Here is a 24,047-nt window from a genome sequence, read left to right as displayed (position 1 = left end):
TATCACCTCTCCCTGGGTGTGGGGTCACTGACAGTGTAGGCAGTCTCATTCTGACCACCACCTGTGTTTTGCAGTACTCAGTCTTTGATGCTGATGAGCAGCTTTGACTTGTGGACCTTACCTGGTCTGCTTCCGTGAACTCCTGCTGTTTGCAATTTAGGGTGAAAGTTCTAAAAGATTTGCTCCTTCAATATGCGGCCATGGGTGTTTCTGCTTATGAAAGCATTGCTGGTTTTCTCATTAATATTCCATTCTGTCAAGAAAGCTCATTCAGCACATAGTCAGTCCCTGGGCATCTGTCAGAAGTCAGGCACGGTGCCCGGGGCTCGTGGTTCAGTGGGGAGCAAGACAGATCAGATCTTGTTGTCATTTTGGAGCCAACACTCTAGTGGGAGAGGTGGGCGTTCAGCAGATGATTGCACGGGTAAGGGTAAAACTACCTTGGAGATAAACACTGAGAAGGGGAGGGGGGGTTGTGGTATTATGAGTAGTGTAAAAAAAAAGGGTTTGACCTACTCTGAGGGCATGGTGAGGAAGTGAGCATGGAGATATGAAGGCTGCGATGAGTTAATGTGGTGAAACCAGAGGGTGGAGAACACCGCAGATGAAGGAGGATGAAATCCCATGCGGAGGCCCAGTCCGGTGTTGGAAACACAGTGACAAGCACAGTGGGTGCAGACAGCCAGGGAGGTGCTGAGGTGTCAATGCAGCAGGGCAGAGGGGGCCGATGATGACACTGGTCTTTATGCTGAGAAGACTGGGAAGACACTGGGAAGGGTTTTAATCAGAGGGTGGCAGGTTCTGGAAGGCTGGCAGTGGCTTCTGACTGGGAGGGCACTCATTGCTGTAGGGAGGCCCTGGGTCCATTGCTCTGCTTCAGATCGTTGATGATGGTCGTAGCTTGGCCTAGGAAGGTGGGGATGGAGAAGGAGAGGAAATGATCGAAGGGTTGTTTAGGAGGTAAAATGTTCAGGTCTTGGTGATAGATTGGATATTGAAAATGAGAGAGGGAGGAAGGAACCTGGTGACTCCTACATCTGTTTGGGTGGTGGTGTCGTCCCTGTGTGCATGGAGGTAGCATTTGCATGGGTGTTGGTATGAGTGAGTACAACTGCGTGGCGGTGACATTCCATGCAATTGGGTGTATGTTGGTACTATTCACTGAGAAAGGGATTCTAGAAGAGGAACAGTTAGGGGAAGGGTGGGATGGGTGAAGGGAATTACCAGTGAGGCTGTGGCAGTATTAACTTTGAGCTGTCTTTAAGATGTTCAAAGGAAGATGTCAAATAGGAGGCTTGATTATTTGGACTCTGGGCCTGTCATACAATTTTTGATGGGGGTTGGAATCGCTGAGGAACAGAGTAGATTGTTAAACAGAATCTCACGAAACTACGGCACTTAATGATTAGGTAGAGAGAAGCAAAAAAAAAAAAAGTGTGTAGGAAGAGAGGAAGGCGGGAAACCGGGAGAGAATGAAATCACAGGAGCCAAGGAGGAAGCATGATTCAAGAAGGAAAGAGCATTTAGTGGTTCTGAATGCTGCCAATATCCAGAAATATCCAGTATCCAGAAAGTCAAGGACTGAGAGTGACAGCTGGATCCGATGGCAGTCAAGCTAAGGTATGCAATGCACATGACTTGGAGACCAGAGGCACCTGGCAGCCCAGCCCTTGCCCCTTTGCCATCGTGTTAATCCCAGAGCCATGCCATCACTGCGTGAGCAGCCCCAAGAGCAGAGCTTCTCATGTGATAGACCAGAAATTCAATGAATTACAGAAAACAGGGAGATTGAGCTTGTAATTTTCTTGCATACTAGAGTTTCCATTGAGAATCATGCCTACTCTCTAAATGACGTAGGCTTACTCATTCAGCGGACCTTATTGCATACTTCACGTGGAAGCTAGGTGAGAGGGGCTCCATGTCTCGAGTACACTCAGAACAGCAGAGAGGAAAGATATAATTCATCTGTGACTGTGATCTAGGCCCAATGCAAGCGTCCCTAACACAGGCACAAATTGTTGGAATGCAGAAAGGGAGAGCTGAATAGATGCTGTGGACTGCGCAGTCAGAAACGGCAACATGCAATGCACAGTCAGAAATCAAGCAGACTTCGGGGTCAGAAGCCTTCTGGAAACCTGAGATAATTAACACCTTAGAATTTACAGTGCCACTGATATCTCATTGGTCTTTCTTAGATGTTATTTCTTCCTTTCTACTTTTGCAAATACATTTTTCAGGTCTTTTTCACAGGTTTGCTTACCAGGTTGAAATTTCAGAAAATAAATTTCTCTGAAAACGCTTTTCAAGGTACAGCTTTTATGATTCACATGTTCCAATAATAAACTAAATTTAACTGAAGTATCCAAAAAAAGTCAGCATTGCTTTGGGCAAAAAAATAAAGATAGTAGAAAGGGTGTGTTTTGTTCTTTCAACCTGGGTTGACATTAACTTTTAAAATACTCCTTTTGAGAAATAATGCTGCTAAATAATTATTCCTCTCTATTTAGGAGGTGGTCGAATGTGAATTTTGAAATTTGATTTAAGAAATACGATTCTTAATTTTTGGGGGAGAATAATGATTTTATCCCCATTAAGAATTAGCCATACTTAATTTGATTTAATTCCTCAAATTAGTATCCTGAATGACTTAGATATATTTCAGTCCATGGAAACCATAGCTCTGAGAAACTGATTTTATTATGCAAAAGAGTTTTGATATGAGATGATAATAGTAAAACAATTCAGTTGAAGACTGGGTGTTGCAGCCAACTTTATATAAACCATGAAAGTCCTTTTTACAAACACCTCCCTACAGAGTGAGCCTGGGAAAATCCCTCCTTAGTTTCTTCTCTGGGGTCTCTGTGGGATTCCCTGCTGCACAAGGATCACCTGGGATGGTGCCACATAGCTTTTCTTTTTTTCTCTTCTCTTCTTTACTGATCTGCCTGCCTGTGCAGCGAAAAGACCCCAAGGAAAATGGGCAACACTTCTACTGGCCTCTTGGTTTTCTGGCGTTGTGTGTGGGTAGGATGGGGGTCAGCTGGGAAAGCGGTTGTCAGATACCTTTTTGAGAATCTAATAAGTGGTGTGGATCCTCTTTGCCGTGCAAAATGCATGTGTGCATATGGATTCAGAAAAAGGGTGGCATATAATGGCAGGGGAGTCCCGTAGTTGAAGTCTGTTCATGGATCCCAGGTGAGACCCTCCTGCTCTGACCGAGCCCGGGCACCAGAATCTGAAGGCACTTCCTCAGCCACACTGGTCATTCTGCAGTGCTGCTCTGAGGTCCGGCTCTACTGCCATTTGCAGCCTGGAGTCCCCTGGCCCCTCTTACCTGGTCAGCCTGACCTGGCATCACTCCCTCCCAGCACTGCCACTGTCCCCCCTCACTGTCTGTCCAGCTCGTACCCGCCTGCACATGCTTGACCCTGTATATGTCTGATCCTCCTGCACGTTTCTTTATCTCCCTCTCAGTCTGAGATCTGTGTACCACGGTTTAGCTCAAACCTATTTCCTGCATGAAACCACTCCTGGTTAGCCCTACCATATGATATTTTTGCTTATTTTGGAAGTCTGCGTCACTTCTAGCACTCAGTTCTCTGTGCGCTTCCTTCTGTTCTTCTCTGATCATCTCATGTGTTTTCCTTTATTAGCAAGTATATCCATGGTAGAAGCTATGTCCTAAAGTGTCAGAGCGAGAAAGGGCATCAGCAGTGAGATCCTTAAGGTTTTATTCTGCCTGAGCAAGTCAGTAGCAGCGACTTGCTGAGGCTGTGGTGTGTGTGTGCGTGTACATCAAGAATATCCTCAGGGTCCTTTTGGTATCTCGAGGAAGGAGGGTGAGAAGAGAGCATAGAGAGACTGAGGCCGACACCTCCCTGTCCACCACCATCACTAATTTTTTGGTGTCCCCGTTCTGTAGAGAATCACTCACTGATGCAGAATGGCTTCTGAGCTAGCCTAAGTAATAAATAGGCAGCTTGTTTTACCTCTTGCTTGCCCACATGACTTGTTAGAAGTTAAAATAGGCACTTAGCACCAAAGATGTAAAGGAGGGACAGGAGGCAAAAAAGGAACAGAGAGAAATGAGATGGATTGATGCCTGTCCCCCTCCACACACAGGCATGTGCATGCACGCACACACGCACACCCCCCCCACACACATATATACACACTCACCCATGCATCTGCACGTACACATCCATATATACGTACACACATAACACACACATTCTCATTCCTCGCTCACAGGATAGGGGACTGTGATGGGCCCATTAATTTTATTCTCAAAATGTATTTGGCTTATGATAGATGCAGATCCCATATTCCTATAGAACCAGCTTTTAAAGGGCCCAGTCTCTTGGTGTTGTTCATATAGTTTCCATGCTGTAGATACTTACTCATTCAAATACTTCAAATACTTTTGTTTCAAAGAAGGAGAAAACCTTCAGGCTATTCTGCCAAGAGATTTCTCTCCTCTACACAGGCTGACACCTGCTCTACCTGTTTCTGCTGATAATTCCACATAGGCTGTAAAGAACTCTCCAAATGGATTGAGTTGGATGACTCTACTTCCCCCATGAGAAAGCAGAAGCCTAGAAAAGCAAACTTGGCTTGTCTAGGGAGATGTTTAGTAGCAGGGCTGGGACCAGAACACAGGCTTCTGAGACCTTCCATTCATTGGTTGGTCTTTGGTTTTATGTCCCCTGCAGCGTCTTACACAGTACATGTTTCCTAAGCTTTCATTTCTTTGTACACTTAAGTACTTTGAACTTCCTGCTGTTTTCTCCTTTCCATATGCACACTCACCGCAGCCATCTGGGGAAGGGAAAAGTCATAGCTGGCAGAGGAATGAGTATGTAGATGCATTCTTTTTATAATTACTCAAAAGAAGGTTGTTGAAATTATGATTTTATTTAGCCAACTTCTTCAGATCTAGATTCAAAGGCCATTCTCATGTTCAGAAAACACTATATTTGTACAAACCTCTCAGGACAAGTCATTCTTTCTCAGTCTGTGGTCTCGCTTGTCCACATGTGTCTCTGGCTTCAGTAGCTCACTGAATGCTGCTACTACACCAGCATTAACTTGACCCCCGGCTGTATTCTTCCCCTGTCAGTTCCTGTCCTCAAGGCTGTTGCTCATGGTTATATCAAAGATGGGAGCAGCTGGAATCAGATGCCTGTGATTATTAAGACAGTAATTACTGATCATACGGACACCAGCAATATTAACTCGTGCTTAAATAATTGAAAAGGTTACCTATGAGGCAAGCATAGACTCAAGGTGTCAGAATAAAGCTTTATCTAGAAGAGCTGGTGCAATAATAAAATGTTTTTATTCTGTTCTATTCAGATATTCTGGCACAAAGTGCTCTGTAGAGATAATGAACTTTGATTTTAACTTGATAACTTCTTTACAAAATACAATTATTTGATAGAATCTGGAGGAATGCTGTTTTGGGAGAATGGAAGTTTTCTTAGATTTCTCAGGTTATTAGGAGAGAAATGCCCCATCAACCATCATAGTAGAATGAGTTTGATGACGCTGTGTACTTATGTTGTACCTCATAGTTTAGAAAGTACTTTTGAACTCATTATTTCATTTGAATGATGAATCTGTCAATGAAAGCTTTATGGAGGAGGTAGTTTTACCCCAGTCTTATGGAGAAGTAAATGTTGGCTGAGAAAGGCTAAGTGATTTCCCTTTATAGAAGTAATAAGTTGTAAGGATGGGTTACAAAGTGAGATTTGTTCATGATTTCATGACACTTTCCAGATCTGTGAGGTGACAGAAAGCTCTGTATTATATCCTTGTTATGTTTGAAAAATAGAAGAAATATTATCTCTTTGGTGGAACATTCTGGACCTACTCTTCAGAAGGGTAAATAGTCACATGAAGGAAAAAATGTTTTTAATGGACTTCCAGAGTTGTCTTCATTGGAAGGTAGAATGATCATCTTTACTCTTACATTTATAATACTAAGAAAATGCCACTTTGGTAACTCTTTTCATTTACAGGGTATGACTTCCACCCTATTTTGGATGGTTCCAAGTATTTATGTACTGAATTTATAGATCTTTCATTATGAACTAATGTAAATATTTTCATTTTAATTTGGAAAGCACTTTTTTGAGAAATTTGATGTAGCTTCTCATACTTCATTTTAATTTACTGCTATTTTAAACTATTACAGTAGTAATAGTTTTTTAAACATTGCTGTGCCAGCTGTTTGTGCTGGATGTGGGCAGCACGTAGCAGGGCTTACTCCAGCACTTTCCTATGCTCACCATAGCTCTGCTTCCCTTCCCAAGAGCTGGAAGCCCCTATCCAACTCCCTTTGAACAGAAATCCTAGCATGCACCCTAAGATTGGAGCATGTTTGGGGAACCTGAGGGGCAAGCCCTTCTGGAGATCACAGACCACGTGGAGAGAACAGAAGTTTGCAAGCTTCATTCAGTCCTGGCTAGTGTCAGAGCAAAGGCTTGATTCCTAGTCCAGCACAACATCTGCCACTCAGATTGTCCCCTGGCTCAAATTCACTGGCACTTAAGCCCAAATTCTAGACAAAGGGGGGTTCTTTACAAAGAGCGAGAAGCATAAGAAAGCATTTACCCAAGCCGTGTGGTCTCCTCAGTGGAAGGCGGCGTCGGTGATTTGGCCAGCAAGGTGCTTAGATTCCGGTTGCAGCAGGGACTTCTCCAGAGAAGTGGTGCTATGGCACATGGCACATGTCACAGGCTTTGGTACCTTTGCCGGAGTTTCTGGCCCGAGCCTGTGCCCCATGATGCACACACTGGTAGACTCGGCAGCAGGCGTTGCTGCAGAGCGTGCCTGAGAATGTGGGGCTGAGAGGACAACTGCTTTTGAGAGCCCGAGGGACAAACCCGGGAACTGAAGAGCTGGTCTTGGAGTTTCTGCAGTTACAGGTGTGCGTACAAGGCCAGATAAGGAATGCTTTACAACACTTCCTGAAACCCGGCTTTCACTGAAGTGGCTAGGAAATAAGAGTTTACACAAACGGTAGGCAGCGCCTGATTCTGATTTATGAAAAAAATGATCCCTTTGCCAAAGAAATATCAGCAGAATTAGTAAGCTGTTAGACATTTCAAATGTGAGTTTTTTTAGGACCACAGTATATTTTTTAAATTAAGTTTAATCCATATATACCATTCTAACCAGTCTAAGCTTTTGTTTACCTGATACCTCAGTGAATGGAGTAGTGGTAATTTGGGATTATAGATGGCGGGGTAAGGTAGGCTATGTAACTTTTTTTACTCTGCCATAATAATGAGGACTTTAACACTTTTGTAGCTAATATGTCCTTAGCACTATTTTAAGAACTTTACTTACATTGACTCATTAAACCGTCATACCTATGTTGTGAGGTAGGTAGTGTTAACACTGTTCTACACAGACTGGGGAAACTGAAGCACAGACAGGTTAATACTTGCCCAGGGTCATTTTGCTAGTGAGCTGGGCATTGAAACCAAAGTTTGACTACAGTGTTTCCACCCTTATCCACATGCTAAATGCCTTTCTGCAACTTAAGGCTAGATTTTTAGAGGGTCTAGAAGAGAAACGGCAAGGCTAAATGTTTTCTAGAAAATTATCTGTGATAGTCGACATCTTGGAAATTATTAAGCAATTATGAAAGAGATTTTGTGTTTTAGAAGATTCCTGGAGTCCAGGTATTCTGCACTGGTTGTGCTGGAGGCAGCATAGTCTGTGATGATGGGTGTGAACTCCAGTCAGACTTGCCTGGCTTCCAAGCCTGGCTGTGTGCTTCTTAGCTCGGTGACCTAAGGGAAGATACTTGACCTTGTACCTTAAACTTGAGGTCGGGTTTATATCCTCTACTTGGTTGATTACCGTAGGTGGCCTTCATCTCAATTCCTTCAGAGGGGCCAAGAGTTTGTTTTTTTTTTGAATCATACCTGGGTAAAAAATATTTAGCTTGACAGTAGATAATTCTTCGAATGTAAAGAAAATTTTTGTGATATAGATGGGCAAGTCCGTTTTTCTGTGATGCACAATTACTGAAACCATGGGATGCCATTATAGCATGCCTTCTTCATGAGATAAACATGGTGGTTTTGTCTTCGCTGGTAGCATTTACCACTGTATACTATACACCCTATATGTGTATAGGAAATCACCAAAGGGCAATATAGCTTCATTAGAAAATACACTTTAAAAAAAACCATTATGTGATCTTAGATTTTGTGCATTGGAAAATTAGGATTGATAAAAGAAGGATTCTACTTCAGTCATTGTGAAATATCAAACATGACGGATTTGACAGCCCTTTTCCCCCTCGGCCTCCCCCACACTCTTCTCTCAGATTCTTCCTCCCACTTGTTGAGCTCACCCAAGCCTATTGACTGAGCCAAGAAAAGAGACTCCACTCTCCTCTTCTTCTGACTCATGCCCGAAAGTCATAAGCAATTCAAAACATGTCTCGCATCACAAAACATCATGTGGAAACTTTCTTGTCTCTGCCTTTGGAATATTCTTTATAATCAACGTGTAATCAAATGACGTTTTCAATTGGCTGCATTTCTTCAGAGGCTTTCCCTGACCCCTCAAACTAAATGCCCATTGACTCCATCGCATTATACTGTTTTATTCAATGTAGCATTCTGTTTCTAGCCAGTATTTCGTTTGCCTGCTCGCTGTTTCTTCTCCCTAGAATGTAAGTTCTATGACAACAGAGACTTTGCCTTGTTTTAAGCTGTGTCTCCTAGAGGAGGAAGTGGCACATAGTAGGAGTTAAGGAATATTTTCAAATGGATGATTTGTAAAATCCCCCTGCATTTCGCTTCATGTGATTTGGGTCTCCATAGCTTCAGCCACAATATGATGGCTTATCAGTCCTCTCTGTCTTCTCTTCTCTTTCTTGCCGTTCTTCACACCTGCTCACACTTGTTATTGTTACGCTTTAACACTTATCAGAGCCTCTGAGTCCATTTCTCTTGTTACCACCATCTTTTTATATGATGTCAACTCATTTCAAATTTGTTGAAATTTGGCAATTTAAAAACACTATGTTAATATTTTCCATTCGACTGAATCATAACAGGCTTGGACAAATTATTCATGACATTTCTTGTTTAATTTCATAAGATAATGTTGTAAGAGTTTCCTAGTGAGATTAACCAATGATTTTTTGCATTGTTTCCCAGTAGTCACAGTATAACTGGTATTTTGATTCAGAAAGCACAACATTCCTATCTTTATTTCCCCCTAAGTCAGAATATTTCTCAAAAGCATTTAGTGCTATTAGTTAAAAGTAAGGAAAAGAAACTCCATATGAAAATGGCTTATCACAGAATATTGGAGTTCAATATATTGACTTTCAAAACTGTCGCTCAAATCAGTATTCTGTGTTCTTTTTAATAATCGTAAAATTATGATTTTAGTATTTCAAGTGCTTATTATATTTTCAAAGTGCCTCATCTTGCTGCTTGGTTATTCTGTATGTAGGGAAGGAAAATATATTTTTCCTCTACCCTCTAAGTTCTTGGCTGGGCCCCCTGTAACGAAAGATAGATTAACAAGGGAAAGCATGTATATATCAATTTAATGTAAGTTTTACATGGCATGGAAGCCTTTTTAAGGAAATCAAGACCCAAATAAGTGATTAAATCTTAGTGTTTATATGCTAGGTTTGATGTAAAGTAGAAATTCTTGGAAAAATGTAATAGGATTAAAAGATGGTGTTAACTAAGTGAAGTAACTTACAAGAACAGCAAGCCTTGTCCTTCAGATTCCTCCCACATCTTGGAGAAGATAAGGATGTTCCTGTCTTCTGGGTGTAGGGAGGGTGTCTCTCCCATGAGGGTTTTATGCCCTGCTTCTGGGGAAGGTCAGGAAGTCCTGTCTGCACATGCCACTTCTCAAATTCTTTCAACTTGAAATATTCAGTGTGCCAAGATACCACAATTTGGGGGTGGTGTGTTCTGAACCTCCACGGGGATTTTGTCAAAGTCAGAGTTCTAAAGTGATATTATTTTTAAATGAAAATAAAATTTGGATTTCTTTTTGGTCTTCATATCTTGTTAGGATTTTGTTAGGAAATATCTTGTTAGGAAATTGTTAGGATTCTGTACATATTCTTGAAGACTTGGAGTGCCTTTCCAATGCCAGAAAAAAGTGTTTTTGGAGGTGTCTGCAACTCCTGTTTCTGTGAAAAGCCCATTAATTCCTTAAATAAGAATAATTTATAAACAATGAATTAATTAGTAAGTCTTCTCAAAACAAAGCTCCTTCTAACACAGAGATGAGCAGGACATGGTCCTCGCCCCTACAATACAATTCACAGTTAAGATGTTAGTTAACTTTGCAGCTCAACCCAGCTGAAGGAATTTTACCTCATGCCCACATCCTTTCTTCTACCTTACATCTTTTTTTTTTTAAAGAAAATTATGCTTTAAGAAGTGATAGCTTTTTTCACTTGTCATGGTAAAAAAATCCCAGACATTTTGCTTTGTAAAGTCATTTTAATCTTACTCCTTTACATGCATTCGTGGTGTATGGTATGCTGTTTAAATGTTCAGTGAGTGAGTGAGGAGATGTTAGTAAATGGTTAGCTGCAGTAAATCATTTATTTTTCAGCTTGGTCACTTCTGTACTCCTGTACTTTAATGGAAAACCAGATATTTTGTCTGAAAGAATTAGCATGTCTATCATAGGCTTTCCAGATGATAAGTACAACACACTCAAGCATGGAAGCTCCAAGGTTATATTTTGGTTTAATACGGACCCTGTGCTAGCTGGACAAGCAGGATAGCTTACTGGTTCAAAAGGGTGGCATCTGGAGGGAGACAGTGCCTCGATTTTCACCCTGGCTGCCATGCTGGCTGTATGACCTTCATGACGCTACTTAATTTTTCTAAATCTCAATTTCCTGAATCAGTAAAATGGGCATACAAGTGGAACTTAGCAAAAGGGCTTCCTGTAAAAGGTGATGGATTGAACACATGCCTATATTGCATCCCAAGCCGGTACACATTCTTGTTGTGCAACAGTATAACTCGGAAGCCTTCTTGTCTGAGTGTGTTGTGGGTCGCATCTGGGAAGCCTTCTCCTTCCTTGCCTCTTCCTTCAGTGCTCCCCCACGTAATTTTTCTTCACCCTTCTCGCCAGCATCCGTCTTGCCTTTGGTTGGATAATTGGTACAACAGAACGTAACAGAGCTGGGTTTCAGTCTCAGCTTCACCAGTTACCAGTTATTTTGTTTTGTTTTGTTTTTTACCTCAAGCATTTCTGCTTGCTGAGTCTCTGCCTTTTCTTCTGTAAAGTAGACACATTTAACTCTGCAATGCTCTATCCTCATAAGAAATAAATATAATAGTACAATCACCCCAAGACTCCCTACTTAGGCCCTTGAACTATCCTGCTTCCCCAGTTCTAATGCTTCTTGAAGATGTGAGACATACATCAGCTTTTAAAGGGAAAAAAATAGTAGCATAATAATGAATATACTGATATAAGGCACAACCTCGATTTTAGAAATTTGAAAATGAGAAAAAAATCGTACATTTCTCAATAGAAAAAATGTAAACTATCTTACTTATTAGGGTAATGCATATGTGGATATTGTGCCTTTATAAACTGTTTGAAGGGCAGAAATTACTTTTAATTCCTTTTTGTCTGTCACCACATATTGTTCAGTGATTACTGGAAATATATTACAGTGTTGAGCAAATATTTGAGTGACTGAAGAGTCTGTGTTTTAAAATTCAGCAGGAAGACTGTTTCTGTATTTAAAGATGCAGTTTGTATTACATCTAGATCATAGGTTGGGGAGCTGTAAACTACGTATTTTCTGTTTGTTAGAAGTCAATCATTAATGAGAGGAGAATGTTCATTTCCTGCCTGATTAGTAACTTTTTTATATAGTTTTCTGATTAAATAAAATAATTGCATAAATGAAGCACATTGATTTTTTTGCCATTTACAACAAGTAATGATATTTATCATATAAGTAATTTATATACTAGCAAAATGCTCAAGATCTACATTGTGCCATCTATAAAGATGCAGATGGATGACTTAGTTTTCAGTAGTGTGAGAGCTGTAAGAAATTCTTTAATAAAAAAGTTTTCATGGCAACATTTTTAAAAAGCACCTTAGGATGTTATAATTGCAGGTTAGGTTATTTTGACAAGATGGTGTAACTGATCCAAGCATTTTATGTTTCTATTCATAGAAGAGTGATGGAGCTAAAAATTAAATTAAAGGAATAGCTGAAAAGGGGTGCGCTAATGTGCCTGGAAGAACTGACTTAAACATTATATATTAGTTTGATTCCCAAGGTCTCCAGCTGTATTCATGAGGGTGACTAGATGTGTCATTCTTCTTACTGGAGAGATATTTGATATCAAGTGCAACATTTTATTCTTTTAAAGCATAAATTGAATAATACAAACTAAAACATTGTGATTCCATATGTGTACATAATCTGGTCTTAAGAGCTCATGCTCTTCATTCTAAAATGGAGATACACTGTACTTTTACTTTTCCTGCTATTGGGATCTTGTGAGAATAATGGTAGTCCCAGGGATTCAAGAAGGTGGGCAAGATAGATGTGGATCCTGCCTATATTATATGTACAGGATGACCAAATAATTTACCATCCAAACTGGGAAACAAAAAAGAGCAAATGGGGGTGCAATTAGTAATTACAGTGGGGTTATGGGTAGAAATGAAGCCGGGGCAATAGATTCTGCTTTCCTCTCTCCAAACATGTAATTATATGGAGTACTGTTTATACTGTGAGTGTGGATATACAGGTGTTACTGGAGCATATAAGGGAATAATTAAGTCAGACCTCAGGAGATCAAGGAAGACTTCCCAGAGGAGGTGACATCTAAGACTTGCAGGATGAGCCCTGACTGTTGGCTTCCGTGTGTTCCGCGGGCCCAGGGCCATTTGAGTTCCCTTCAGAACAACCTCAAGTGTATTACAGCCCCACTTGTGACTTCCAGTGACGGGGTATTACCTTGCTCAGTAACTTTCTCAGTCTTTGGCTTTCTTAGGTTATTGGAATATTCTAATATGTTATGTATATTTCTAGTATATTTGCTAGTGTTAGGTGTGTATAAGAGTCTGGAGCCTGTATGCTCGGGTAGAAGCCTGGTTTCACCACTTACAGCTATGTGGCTTTCAACAAATTGCTTGACCTCTCTGTGCCTTAGTATCCGGATCCCCACAAAGAGATAAAATGCCTAATGGAGTACATAAGTCAGGAAGGCAGGTCCTGTGCAGGACACTGATGAAGTACTTAATAAAGGTCCTTTCATCTTCATCATCACCTTCATCAAACATCCTCAGGTGGGACCTGTGCGGGTGAAGGGGAACTAGCATTTCCCCCACACCTTTCTTAATGTCTCCTGAGAGTTTGTGGGTTTGTTTTTTTCCTTTCCCAGCTTCTTGATGGCGTTGTTCTTTATTGCACTTTCTACCAGCCAGTCAGAACGACCAGTGTTTATCAAGTACATTATAGCTTCAAAGTACTTCCGCTTTTAGTTTTATTTTCATACCAGCCCTGAGAGGTATACTTAATTATTACACAAATTCCAGCTATGAAGAAACTGAGTCTTGGGATCAACTGACTTACCTGAAGTTACTATATGTCTGGCAAATACTAGATTTGGGACACAAATTGAAACTTCTCTTTCCTATTTACCCTTGTTTTTAATATACACATGTAAAGTACAATGTTTATTGTAGAAACATTTGAAAATACAGATAACCAAAGTTTAAAAAACACTTTCATAGTGAAAGCCATTATTAACATCTAAAATATATATTCTTACAGAAGTAGTTTTACATAATAGGATATGTATTGATATATTACTTGTTTTCCTCTTAAAACATGTATTTTTTTCATGTTAACAAGCGTATATCTTTATCAGCATCTTACATTCCTATTTGGTTCTCATAGAAGGATATATTCACCATTTAACTAACCTATAGATTGCTTGTATTTTTTGCTCATATAAACAAACTCCGGTGAACCCCCTTTTACATACACCTTTACCCACTTAACTGACTTTTTCCATAGGTGGATTTTTAGATGTGGAATTTCTACGTAGAAGAGTTTGCCCATTTTAAGGCATTTTAATTCATATTCACAGATTGCCTTCTGGAATGACTGTGCCAATTTAAACACCTGCCTGCCTCTGTAAGGGGTCATTTTCCTTGCTCCCGCCGGCCATCATCATTCTTTGCCAGTGTGGGTGGAAGGAAATGGTATCCTGTTGTTGATTTATTTGCATTTTATTACTAAGCAGAGTAATAGTTTTTATGTTTCCTGTTCCTGTATATCTCTACTTTGGAGACGTGCCTGTTTATGCTCTTTGTCCATTGTTTCCTGTAGAGATATTCATCTTTTTCTCATTGATGTATAAATGCTTCATATACTGACAATGTTAATGCACTGTATTACAGTTCATGCCCTTTTCACCGTTATTTAGTCATAAAAACTCCTAGAGTTTTTAATCTCATATGACTGTTAAGCTACACTCCCTCCATTCCTATGCTTGCTCTTTTAATGACATATGGGAACGCCTCCTGAGCCCTCTTCGTGTCATCTGGCCAGATCCTACCGGAGGCCGACGGTCACCCCACACGTTAATTTCTCTCCCAGCTGTGCGCCTACCTCCGCTTTTGCAGAGTGTGCCCTCTATATGTCCATCCAGGAAGTGGGGAGAGTCGGACTCATGTTTATTGTGCTCCACTGTGTACCAAGCGCTATATTAGATGCTTAAAATGTGTAAAATGTTAAACAGACTCCTAGTATAGGAGACCTTGCGGCTCGGCTGCATGAGCTTTCATAGATTTCGTGGATATTGGTGCTCCTTTCCTAACCTTAAGAGGTGTGGTTGCATATCACCTTATTCAGAATAATTGATGATTTGGTATGTTCCATAATTTAAAGAGTTTGCTTTCTCCTATTATAAATATCTAATTATCTGGCATTATTGTGTTGGACCGATTTACACTGGTTGTATGTCCTGGTGACCTTTGGTGAGATCCATCTGCAAAAAGATATTTAACTTTTTGCTCCTTGATATTTTTTCCCTCTTTCATAGGATTATAAGAAACAGTATTAACATTATATACATATCTATATCTTATATTATTAAGAACTTACTGTATTTCTTCTGTAATTTTGATATCTATAATGATTTTAGGTATTTTTTAAAGTAGTAGTTTTTTATTTATTATTAAGACTTATGATTTCTTTAAATAAAATTTGGGATTATAGCAGAATAATTAAGAACATAAGCTATAAGCTTTGGAGTCAAGCAGACGAGGTTTTGATCCCTAACACTACCAATTCCTAGTCCTGTGACTCTTGGTGAATTATCCCCAGGTTTCTTATCAATAAAATGAAAATAGTATCTCCCACATCAGCTTATTGTGAGAATTAAATGAGATCATGCATGTAAAGTATTTCTTTGTATAATAGCAGTCAAAAAAAGCATTTGGCTGATGGTAGTAGGTGAAGTGGTTATTTCAAATCATTTTTAATCAAAACTTATAATAGCAGTGTTTAATAGAAAAGCCTTAAGGTTATGATCTCAAGAATATGTTCTGAATGATTAAGTCTTTTGTATTATATTTTAAAATGGTGGTAGGGATTTGTAAGAATAGGGCGATTTAGTTCTTTTGGCCTACATATCTATTCAGGTAGTAAACTGTGCCTTAATGTCACATTGGGCTTGGACCTTTCCTTTTCGAGTTGGATCACCTCACTTCTTTGTTATTTGGAGGGAGAGCTTAGATGTCATCACTCTCTGAAAAGGCAAGCATCCTTGCCAGTCTTCAAAAATGAATATTCCGTCCAGGAAAGCATGCCCGTGGGGTACCCTGGAATGTTGGGCTTTTCAGACTAAGGGGATATCTAATATCACTTATCAGACATCACATGATGATGTGCTGGTGTTAAAAATGTCTTAGTACTCCGGTGTTAAGAAATACCAATATATGAAACAATCAGAATTAAAGATAAATTATTACCATGTATAATACATACATGATTGGGACCATTGCATGTGTCCTAATAATTTTATGCTTAGAAGCAACTTTACCTTTCAAGATGTATTAATTTGATGTAATTTTTTATAGGGATCACAAACTCTTGAGTATACTGAAGAAACATCTACTATAACTGGTTTTTCATGATCAGGACTTCTACCTATAATTCATGTTTTTTTTTAATTTCTAGGTTTTCTTCCTGTAAACCACCTCTATATCTCTTGCATTTTACTTCTACCTGCTTAAAATCTGGTGATAGTTCCCTTCAATTACTATAAATTGCTGAGATCAGGAACAACTAATATTTTAAAAAGTATATTTGAAAGGAATATAATACTAAAAGATTATTAAGCAAATATATGATGATAGCAAGAATAAACCAGTTTCTTACATATTGGTAGGATTGGAGTACATCCAATAATTAAGGTAGCTTAATATTTTTAGTGACTTAGGTTTGTTGATCATATTAACCCAGATAAGTTTTCTAGTCTTCCTTTCTTTGCATGCAATGAACTCGGACCTACAAAACCTTTTTTTTCCTTTCCCTTTCACAATATTATGGTTTAATGACATCTTTTTTCTCTGAAAATACTTGATTTTCTATATTCACTTCCAAAATATCTGCCTAAGTGAAACTCTGGCAACCTTGAAACATTTTAATGAAAATAAGAACTATAAAGGTTAAGCCCCATTCATCGGATGTATCAAGCAGATTATATTTTAAAAGAAACTCACCAGTAAGAGAGGAGATTCCACTCTTTCACAGGTGAAATGGACATTTCCTAAGGGTGAGGTCAATGAATAATTCTGATTCTGTGAAAGAATTGCTGTAGTTTTGAGAAATATTTGCTGCGTTTCCCAGAGTGAAGGCAGCTTCTGCTGCAGAATTGGGGTGGGGGCCTGAATCATCTATCCAAGCTGCAGAGTGGTCCTGAGAACAGTCGTGGGAGGATTGCTGCAATACTTTTTTGGCATTAAAAAAATAGCACTTAGCATATCAACTACATTAGCAAAAAGTGAAACAAAAGTAAAAATTTACCTACATGTCATTTGAGCAAATCACTGCCCAAGTCATATTTGTGTGTGTAGTAAATGGAGACACATTGATGTTTACTGAGACCCTGTGGTAAATCAGTTTTTGAGCATGGCATATTCCATGCAGTATATAGCCCTGTGGCAAGGTGCTTTTATCTGTATTTTTAGAAATGCAAAAATTAAGATTTAAAAATGGTAAGTAACCAGCCCGTAGTAACATGACAGTGAGTCGATGTGTGCACATGGTGCCATTTTATATTAGCTATAATGTTATAAAAAAAACCTCTGTTAGTGTTAGTTTTAGGCTATAAGAACCTGGAGTTTATAACCTAGATTCTGAAAGGAAACTGTTTAACAGTGATAGGTTGCTAAGAAAGTCTCTTAGCTAATCAGTGTGCCTTGAGTTATTCTCAGCCTCTGTCCTGCTCAGTCATAATCTATCAGTTGAAAATGGTGCCCATTTTTAGGTTTGTCAAAACTTAATGAGAAATAAAGAAAAGTATAGGCCTCTTATGTTCAATAATTAAAAAAGGAAACAAAGAATATGTACATGAAAAATGTTCAAAACAGCCTGATGTTCAATAACAATGGAATACTAAAGCAAATTATGTCTACATGAATTGCTAAGCCATACCAACTGAGGGTTTGTGTGCAATACAACAAATACCATAGTTATATTGGAAATCATACCTCTCTCTTCTATGTAAATCAGCAGAACTAGGTGCAGCTTAGCGTATTCATTTCATAATTGTTTTCACCCTGTTAGCATTTTTCAAAATAAAATTATGACAGAAGGGAGCCTGTGTAAGATTATGCAAATTGGAATGAATTTTGCCACTTAAGTGTATTAGAAAATGGGAAGTAGACCCTCTAATGGGAGTCACATAGTCATGGACCACATCCCAGTCCATTCAAATACTTTACTTTTCTGTTTAGAGTTACATCAGTGATTGAAAACAAAGGCTGGGAACAGGGATGAGAGGTAGCATGTGGGGTTAAATGAGTACCTAGTCAAGGAGCAATTTCAAACCTGACAATTTCTAATCCTAAACCTCCTGAAAGAATATTTTCCATTTTCTGCTAACTTTCATCCTCTTTATATGTTTTTCTTTTTTTTTACCTAGTTTTCAGAAATCTGCTCCTTGAATAGAAAATAATCTTTCTGTAGACATTGAGCAAAGGCATACTTGATTTTAACTTTATTTCACTAATACTCATGTTTTGGAGGAAAATAAAATTGCTATAAAGGACAGGTCAGTTAGTATTTGTGATTTAGGCCTTTCTAGCTTTATTTTATCAAATCTTAATATTTCCCTTTGGCCATCTGATGTTTTAATATTTACTGCAACTCTTACTTTAGCTATTGTTGGTTCTCAAGCACATTTTACTTCTGAGTCCTTAAAGTTTTAGTAAGGTGAAAAAAACCTAAGAACATTTTGAACCATTGCTTATCAAAAAGCATTCAGTCAGAATGGTCTGTCTTGACTACAGAACTTTCAAGATGCCTCCTTGTGATTCTAAAACATTAGCATTAGGAAGGGACAGAATGTGCTTTTTTTTTCGCACTGAGCTCACTGTGTTCTTTCTTGCCTTCTTATTCAGCTGGGATGCTTGCCGATTCCTCTGCAGACTTCTAAGGCTGAGACCCCGAGGGAGCCTGCTGGAGAATGCCGTCGGAACGCTGCCTCAGGTTGGCCCTCTGGGATATGTCCTTGCTTGTCGTCATGAGCCCTCAAGTAGTCACACTGCACATTCCAGGACTGAGTGCGGAGCAGGGCTCAACACATACTTGAAGGAATTAAGCGAACCAGGCATAGGATGCATGAGTTCAGGAAAGTAGCACCAGGGCTAACTGCTGTCGTCTATTTACTGGCCAGACGTGGGTATGTGTCGGGATTCTTGGAATGATACTACTTTTTATCTTTCTCTTGTTTAGGGTGCTCATTTCCCTCAAACCCAAGATGTGCTGCTATAAAGGTATATGATTAAATAATGAACCAGAAAACTATACATCTACATGATTATCATCCCCTTTAAAGCAATTACTCGGGGAATGTGATACATATTCTCAAAATACTCCTAGTATTTTCTTTCGATCATTCATTTTATAAACAAAACAAATACTTATTGAGCCAAACACTCTACTTGGTGCAGAGGATCCAACAGTGAATAAAACACACATCAGGGTTCTTCCCTCATAAAATGTATATTCTAGGGGGAAACAAACATTGAGGCAGTAACAACACACCAGCAATGCACGCGCAGGTGTGAAAAGTGCTTTGAAGGAAAAGTACGGGATGGAAAGAGTGAGGAAGCGCCCTCCTGAAGAAGCCTTCTGTGATGTGAGCCCTGAAGGGCAGGATGACATGGGGAGGTGCCCTAGGGCAGGGGGAGCTTGGCACGTTCCCCAAACGGAGGGGGCAGTCAAGCAGAAAAGGCAGGGGTTTTGGGATGTTCTCAGAGGAACCTAGTCTTCATTCTCCTTCAAGGAAACAGTCCGAGGGCCTCCAGAGCAAAGAGTAAAAGAGATGATAAACCTGAGAAATAGCTTCTTTTTAAATAATTAAGAATTGGGTATGTCTCAGAAATGAAGAGACCAGCTTTCTGCCACAACTCCGAAGCTAATAGAGATGACATGTTCCAGAAACGTGTTCAGAAGCTGAGGCACTGGGACAGCTGATAGACTGCCTCTGCGCTCCCGGAGTGGGTGCTGCTGTGGGTCAGTGGTTCTCAGCGGGGTGTATTTCACCCGTGGGGTATACTGTGCACTATCTGGCAACATTTCTGGTTGTCACAGCAGTGGGGTGCACTTGGCATGTAGGGAGGACAGGCCAGGGATCCTGCTACACATCTTAAGAGTTGTCATAGGACAACTCCCCACCGCAGAAAACAACCTAGCCCAGAAAGTTAATTTCACTGAGGTCGAAAATCCTGCTTTAGATATGGCATCCGGCCAGTATAGCACATAGAGATCATGGTATCCGTCTGCCAACACCTCAGCCAAGTAATTTATTTCTGGCTACCAGGAACTCTGTGCCTTCATCTCAAAGTGATTTTTTTCCTTTGAATTTACCATCTCCGCTTTTACTGATCCACTCTGATCCCACTGCCATCTGTCCCTCCACAGCACCATCGTCTCTGTAATGGCCTTTCCTTCTTTGCTGTGACTCAGAGACCTCGCTCCCCCATCTCTCCCACCTCCCCTGTGCCCTGTGGAACTCCTGCGCCCACACCACATGCGCTGCCGTAGCACGTCCCTCACCTGAACGGCTGTGTGCACGTCCTGACCTCACTAGGACCTGTCCGCCCCTCAGGCACCACTTCTGTCATAGCCCTGTCAACTGGTGGCCTTATTTCCTCACTTCTCTGCTAGGTTAGGGATGGGTAAAGAGATCGTTGCACTCTGGGGCATAGTTTTGCTTTAGATCATCACTCCTCAAACCGGTTGTTTGAGAAAGCTACGACCAACACATGCTCTTCTGCAAGGGGTGCCCTTCCCCTCTCTCCCCTCTCCTCCTCACCACGGATGTGAGTGTCCTTTCTCCCCATTCACTGAGCGTTTGGCCCCTGGCCTGCAGTCTTCTCCCTTATCACAGACCCTGGGTCCCATTTCGTAGCCTCGGATCTTCAGCCTGCTTGTTGCCTAAGACCTTCTCCCTCCCCTGGGCCACCCGCCGTCCTGCTCCTGCGTGGACCTTGCGTCCCTAGTAGTTGCTCTCTTCTGGAATCAGCCACTTTACTTGTCCCAGGACCTCTTGCCCTTCTCGTCTGCTCATTTGCCTACTCCTGTGATTGTACTTTGACCTCACTGCCTACTCATCTCGTGGCCCTGCTACTTTCTACTAACCCATCCACCCTTTCTTTCCTTCATTTCTCTTCTTACGCAGTTTAGATTCTATCACACTTTTAAATCCTTAATTTTTCTGGCTCCCTGAATATTTGATGCTCGAATCTCAACCCAGATGAACCCAAGTATCCATGTTCTCATGCCTACATCATCCAGTGGAGATTGGTTCCACTAAATATTTAGATTCCACAAACCCCAGAAATGGCTCAGAGTTTTAACTGATTCTGGTCCATTTATCCCCTCCCTCCTGCTGCTCAAAAGATGGTCCTTTCCCTCCGCTGAGCCCGGCCTTGCTTCCGTGTTTTGAATCCTATCTTTCTTATCTCCTCAGTAACCTCTGACTGTTGATTGCCTCTCAGCTGTGTTCCAGAGACACAGCTGTGCTTGCAACGCTCTCTGTGCAGGGGTGACCCAGATCTCACCTCTAGCCACGACCTCTTTCTGAGCTCCAGATCCTGCACCAGAAGCTTCCTTGTCCCCAGTGCTCCAGCCATTGACATTCTGTGGAAGGGCGGGCTTCCTCCTGCCACAGGATCATAGCCCCAGCGCTTCCCCTGCCTGGAAAATTCCTCTCCTTCGTTTGCCACACCACCTTGTTCTCATCCTTCACCCCTCAGCTCCAGCAGTACTTCTCCGGGGACCTTAGATCCCTCCATTGATGTATGACTGCCTTGCTAAACCGAGTGTTCCCCAGGGGCTGCTACCAAGCTTGGTTTGTTGACCATTTTATCTCCCATACCTAGTACAGAGTGAATAAATGTTTGTTGAGTGAATGAATGAAGGGAGGAATGAAATAGGACTACTCCTTTATAACCAAGTTCCTTCCTTCATCGTCTTCTTCATTTCTTGATCTCTAAGCATATTGTGTCTTCTTTGCTTATTATTTTTCTATGGATTGCTAGACCATTGTTATTAAAGGTTAGCATTCATTTTAAGGTTTTTACAAATTATAAGTGTTCTATAAAAAATATTTAAGTTCCATGATGAGTTCTGGTAACAGCTTACCCACTTAAATAAATAAAGTGGTTTTAGTATTAACGTATTTTGTATAGAAATTTTTGACTGTGGAATTGAAGTGATGAGGTTCCTCATTTGACAGTTCATCAGCAGACTGAATTGAGATAATCATGAACAATTCTAATACTACCAGGTGTTTGTCCAATCTTTTTCTTTATAGCCTAACTAAGAAATGAGGCTCTTTCTGCTACTTGCTGCGTTTCATGTAGAAGAGTATAATACCTTATCGGTGGCTTTACTTGAAAACCACTTGCAAATTTTTTGTATATCTCAATACTAAGTAAACATTGATACAGAAGTTGACTTGAATTTTAAAATTTGAAATGCAGATGTTTAAAAACCAGACAGCTGTTTTGGAATTGACCTGTGAAAAACTGACTGAACTCAGGCAAAGTCTGTTCTATGAATATGAGACCCTGTAAGATTTCTGTGATCAAATATACTAACATGAATCTGAAGTAGTGATTTGCACTAAAGCAATGCTTTGCTGTGAGTAGGGCTTGCCGTGTTATGAACATCGTGTTCTGCATTTGGTTTTTTAGTGTTTGTCATCAATTCCAGAATGAAAGTTAAAGACCTAAAGTCATGAATAGTCCTGTTCCCTGAGACTTCATTATTTTTTCCCCTATTACTGGATGCTGACATATGGCCAATCAAATGGTTGATCCCTGGCATCAGTGAAAAGCAATCTGCTGCTTGGGGAGACTAGGGCTTCACATGTTGTGCCCAACAGAGGCTGGGCTCTAAGAGATACAGGAACAGCCTGACAGGTTACCGTGAAGCCTTTATAGAATTTAAGTGGAAAGAAATGAGGGACATGTTCTTCTGGAAACTTGTACATCGTGCAATGGAACCATAATGCAAAACATATATAATTAAACATTTTCAAATAATGACATTTTTGAAAAAGTAAAAAGAAAAAGGCAAAATGATTTTTAACTATATAGTTTATTTAACCTAATGTACCCTGAATATTATCATTTCAACATGTAATCATAAAAATTTGAGATGTTTTGCATTTTTTTTTCATACTATGCTTGACATTGAGGGTGCATTTCACACTCACAACACATCTCAGTTTGCATAACCACATTTCACGTGATTGGTAGCCCCGTGTGATTAGTGGCTATTGTTTCAGATGGTGCAATTTTGGGGGTTCACTCAGAGGAAAGACTATTGGGGAAGCCAGGTCACCCTCTGTGCTCACCTGAGATTTATAAAATGGCAACATTGCTTGCATAGAAGACCTTTCCCAACTTCAGGATGATGTGAAGTCTGTATGCCGTTGGGAAATGTGCCTCTATGTTGTATTTTCAGTAAATTAGGAAGTTTTAGGAATATGCTTTTCCTTCCTTCTTTATTTCCCGAATAATGGAGAGACATTGCTCAAAGTTGAGAAGTTTAGTGTGTTAATTTGGTATAAGTTATAGATGCCAAGGGAGCCTGTGGGAGCATGTATCTGCTCCCCATCTTAGTTAGACATGGTGCATTGTAGTCTCTGATTCACCTCTTTCCTTGTTTATGATTAGTAACTCATCAAAAGGGCCTACCACCTTCCAGCTGTGTTCTGTGGCCACGGTCGAGATCTTTTGCAGATTTACTTCTGAGACTTGAGTGACAAGTTACTTTCAGAGTATAATGAAGATTTGTTGATTAATAGGCCTTTATTTCTTGCCAAATGTTGTAGTATTTGTTTGTGCTTTTAAAGACTCCGAACATATTGGCTCCAAAATATTTGGAATCCTGTGCCAAGTGTTGCCTTAAATATTTAGCATGTTGTTTTCTTTAAGCTTGAATATTTCAAGCCCAGCTGAATGATCCTGTGAAATTGTGCAGCATCACAATTGTTTCTGAGCTGAGCCCTTTATTATTCGCCACATTTCAGTTTACAGCTGCTCTTTCTCTGGCAAGATTTATTCGCTGTCAATAGAGATCTGAAATGCAAATACTGATTCAGTCTTAACAATAAGGACTTGAATTGTCACACTATATTTGGAAAATGAGTAAGGAAACATTTTAAGGCAATTATTTTAATATATTCTTCTGTTCCACTACAAATGAAATTTTGAAATACATTTACTTAGCATTTAAGGTGATA

The 24,047-nt window shown here is 40.1% G+C and overlaps 1 protein-coding gene across 6 annotated transcripts in view; it reads left to right on the top strand.

Moving 5' to 3' along the window:
• KLHL32 (kelch like family member 32) overlaps positions 1 to 24,047 on the top strand; it is a 169,112-nt gene that overhangs the window by 14,184 nt on the left and 130,881 nt on the right. For 2 of the 6 annotated variants that reach the window (XM_073220940.1, XM_017671945.3), the window contains exon 2: positions 18,688 to 18,775. In XM_073220940.1, the coding sequence (XP_073077041.1) occupies positions 18,753 to 18,775 (23 nt within the window). In that variant the 5' untranslated portion in view covers positions 18,688 to 18,752. The other 4 variants (XM_017671937.3, XM_073220937.1, XM_073220938.1 and 1 more) reach the window with 4 other exon arrangements.

This window comes from Manis javanica, chromosome 13 (genome assembly GCF_040802235.1).
Source record: "Manis javanica isolate MJ-LG chromosome 13, MJ_LKY, whole genome shotgun sequence".
NCBI classification, from domain to species: domain Eukaryota; kingdom Metazoa; phylum Chordata; class Mammalia; order Pholidota; family Manidae; genus Manis; species Manis javanica.
Note: the sequence above shows the minus strand (reverse complement) of the source record. Positions and strands in the feature narration are given on the sequence as shown.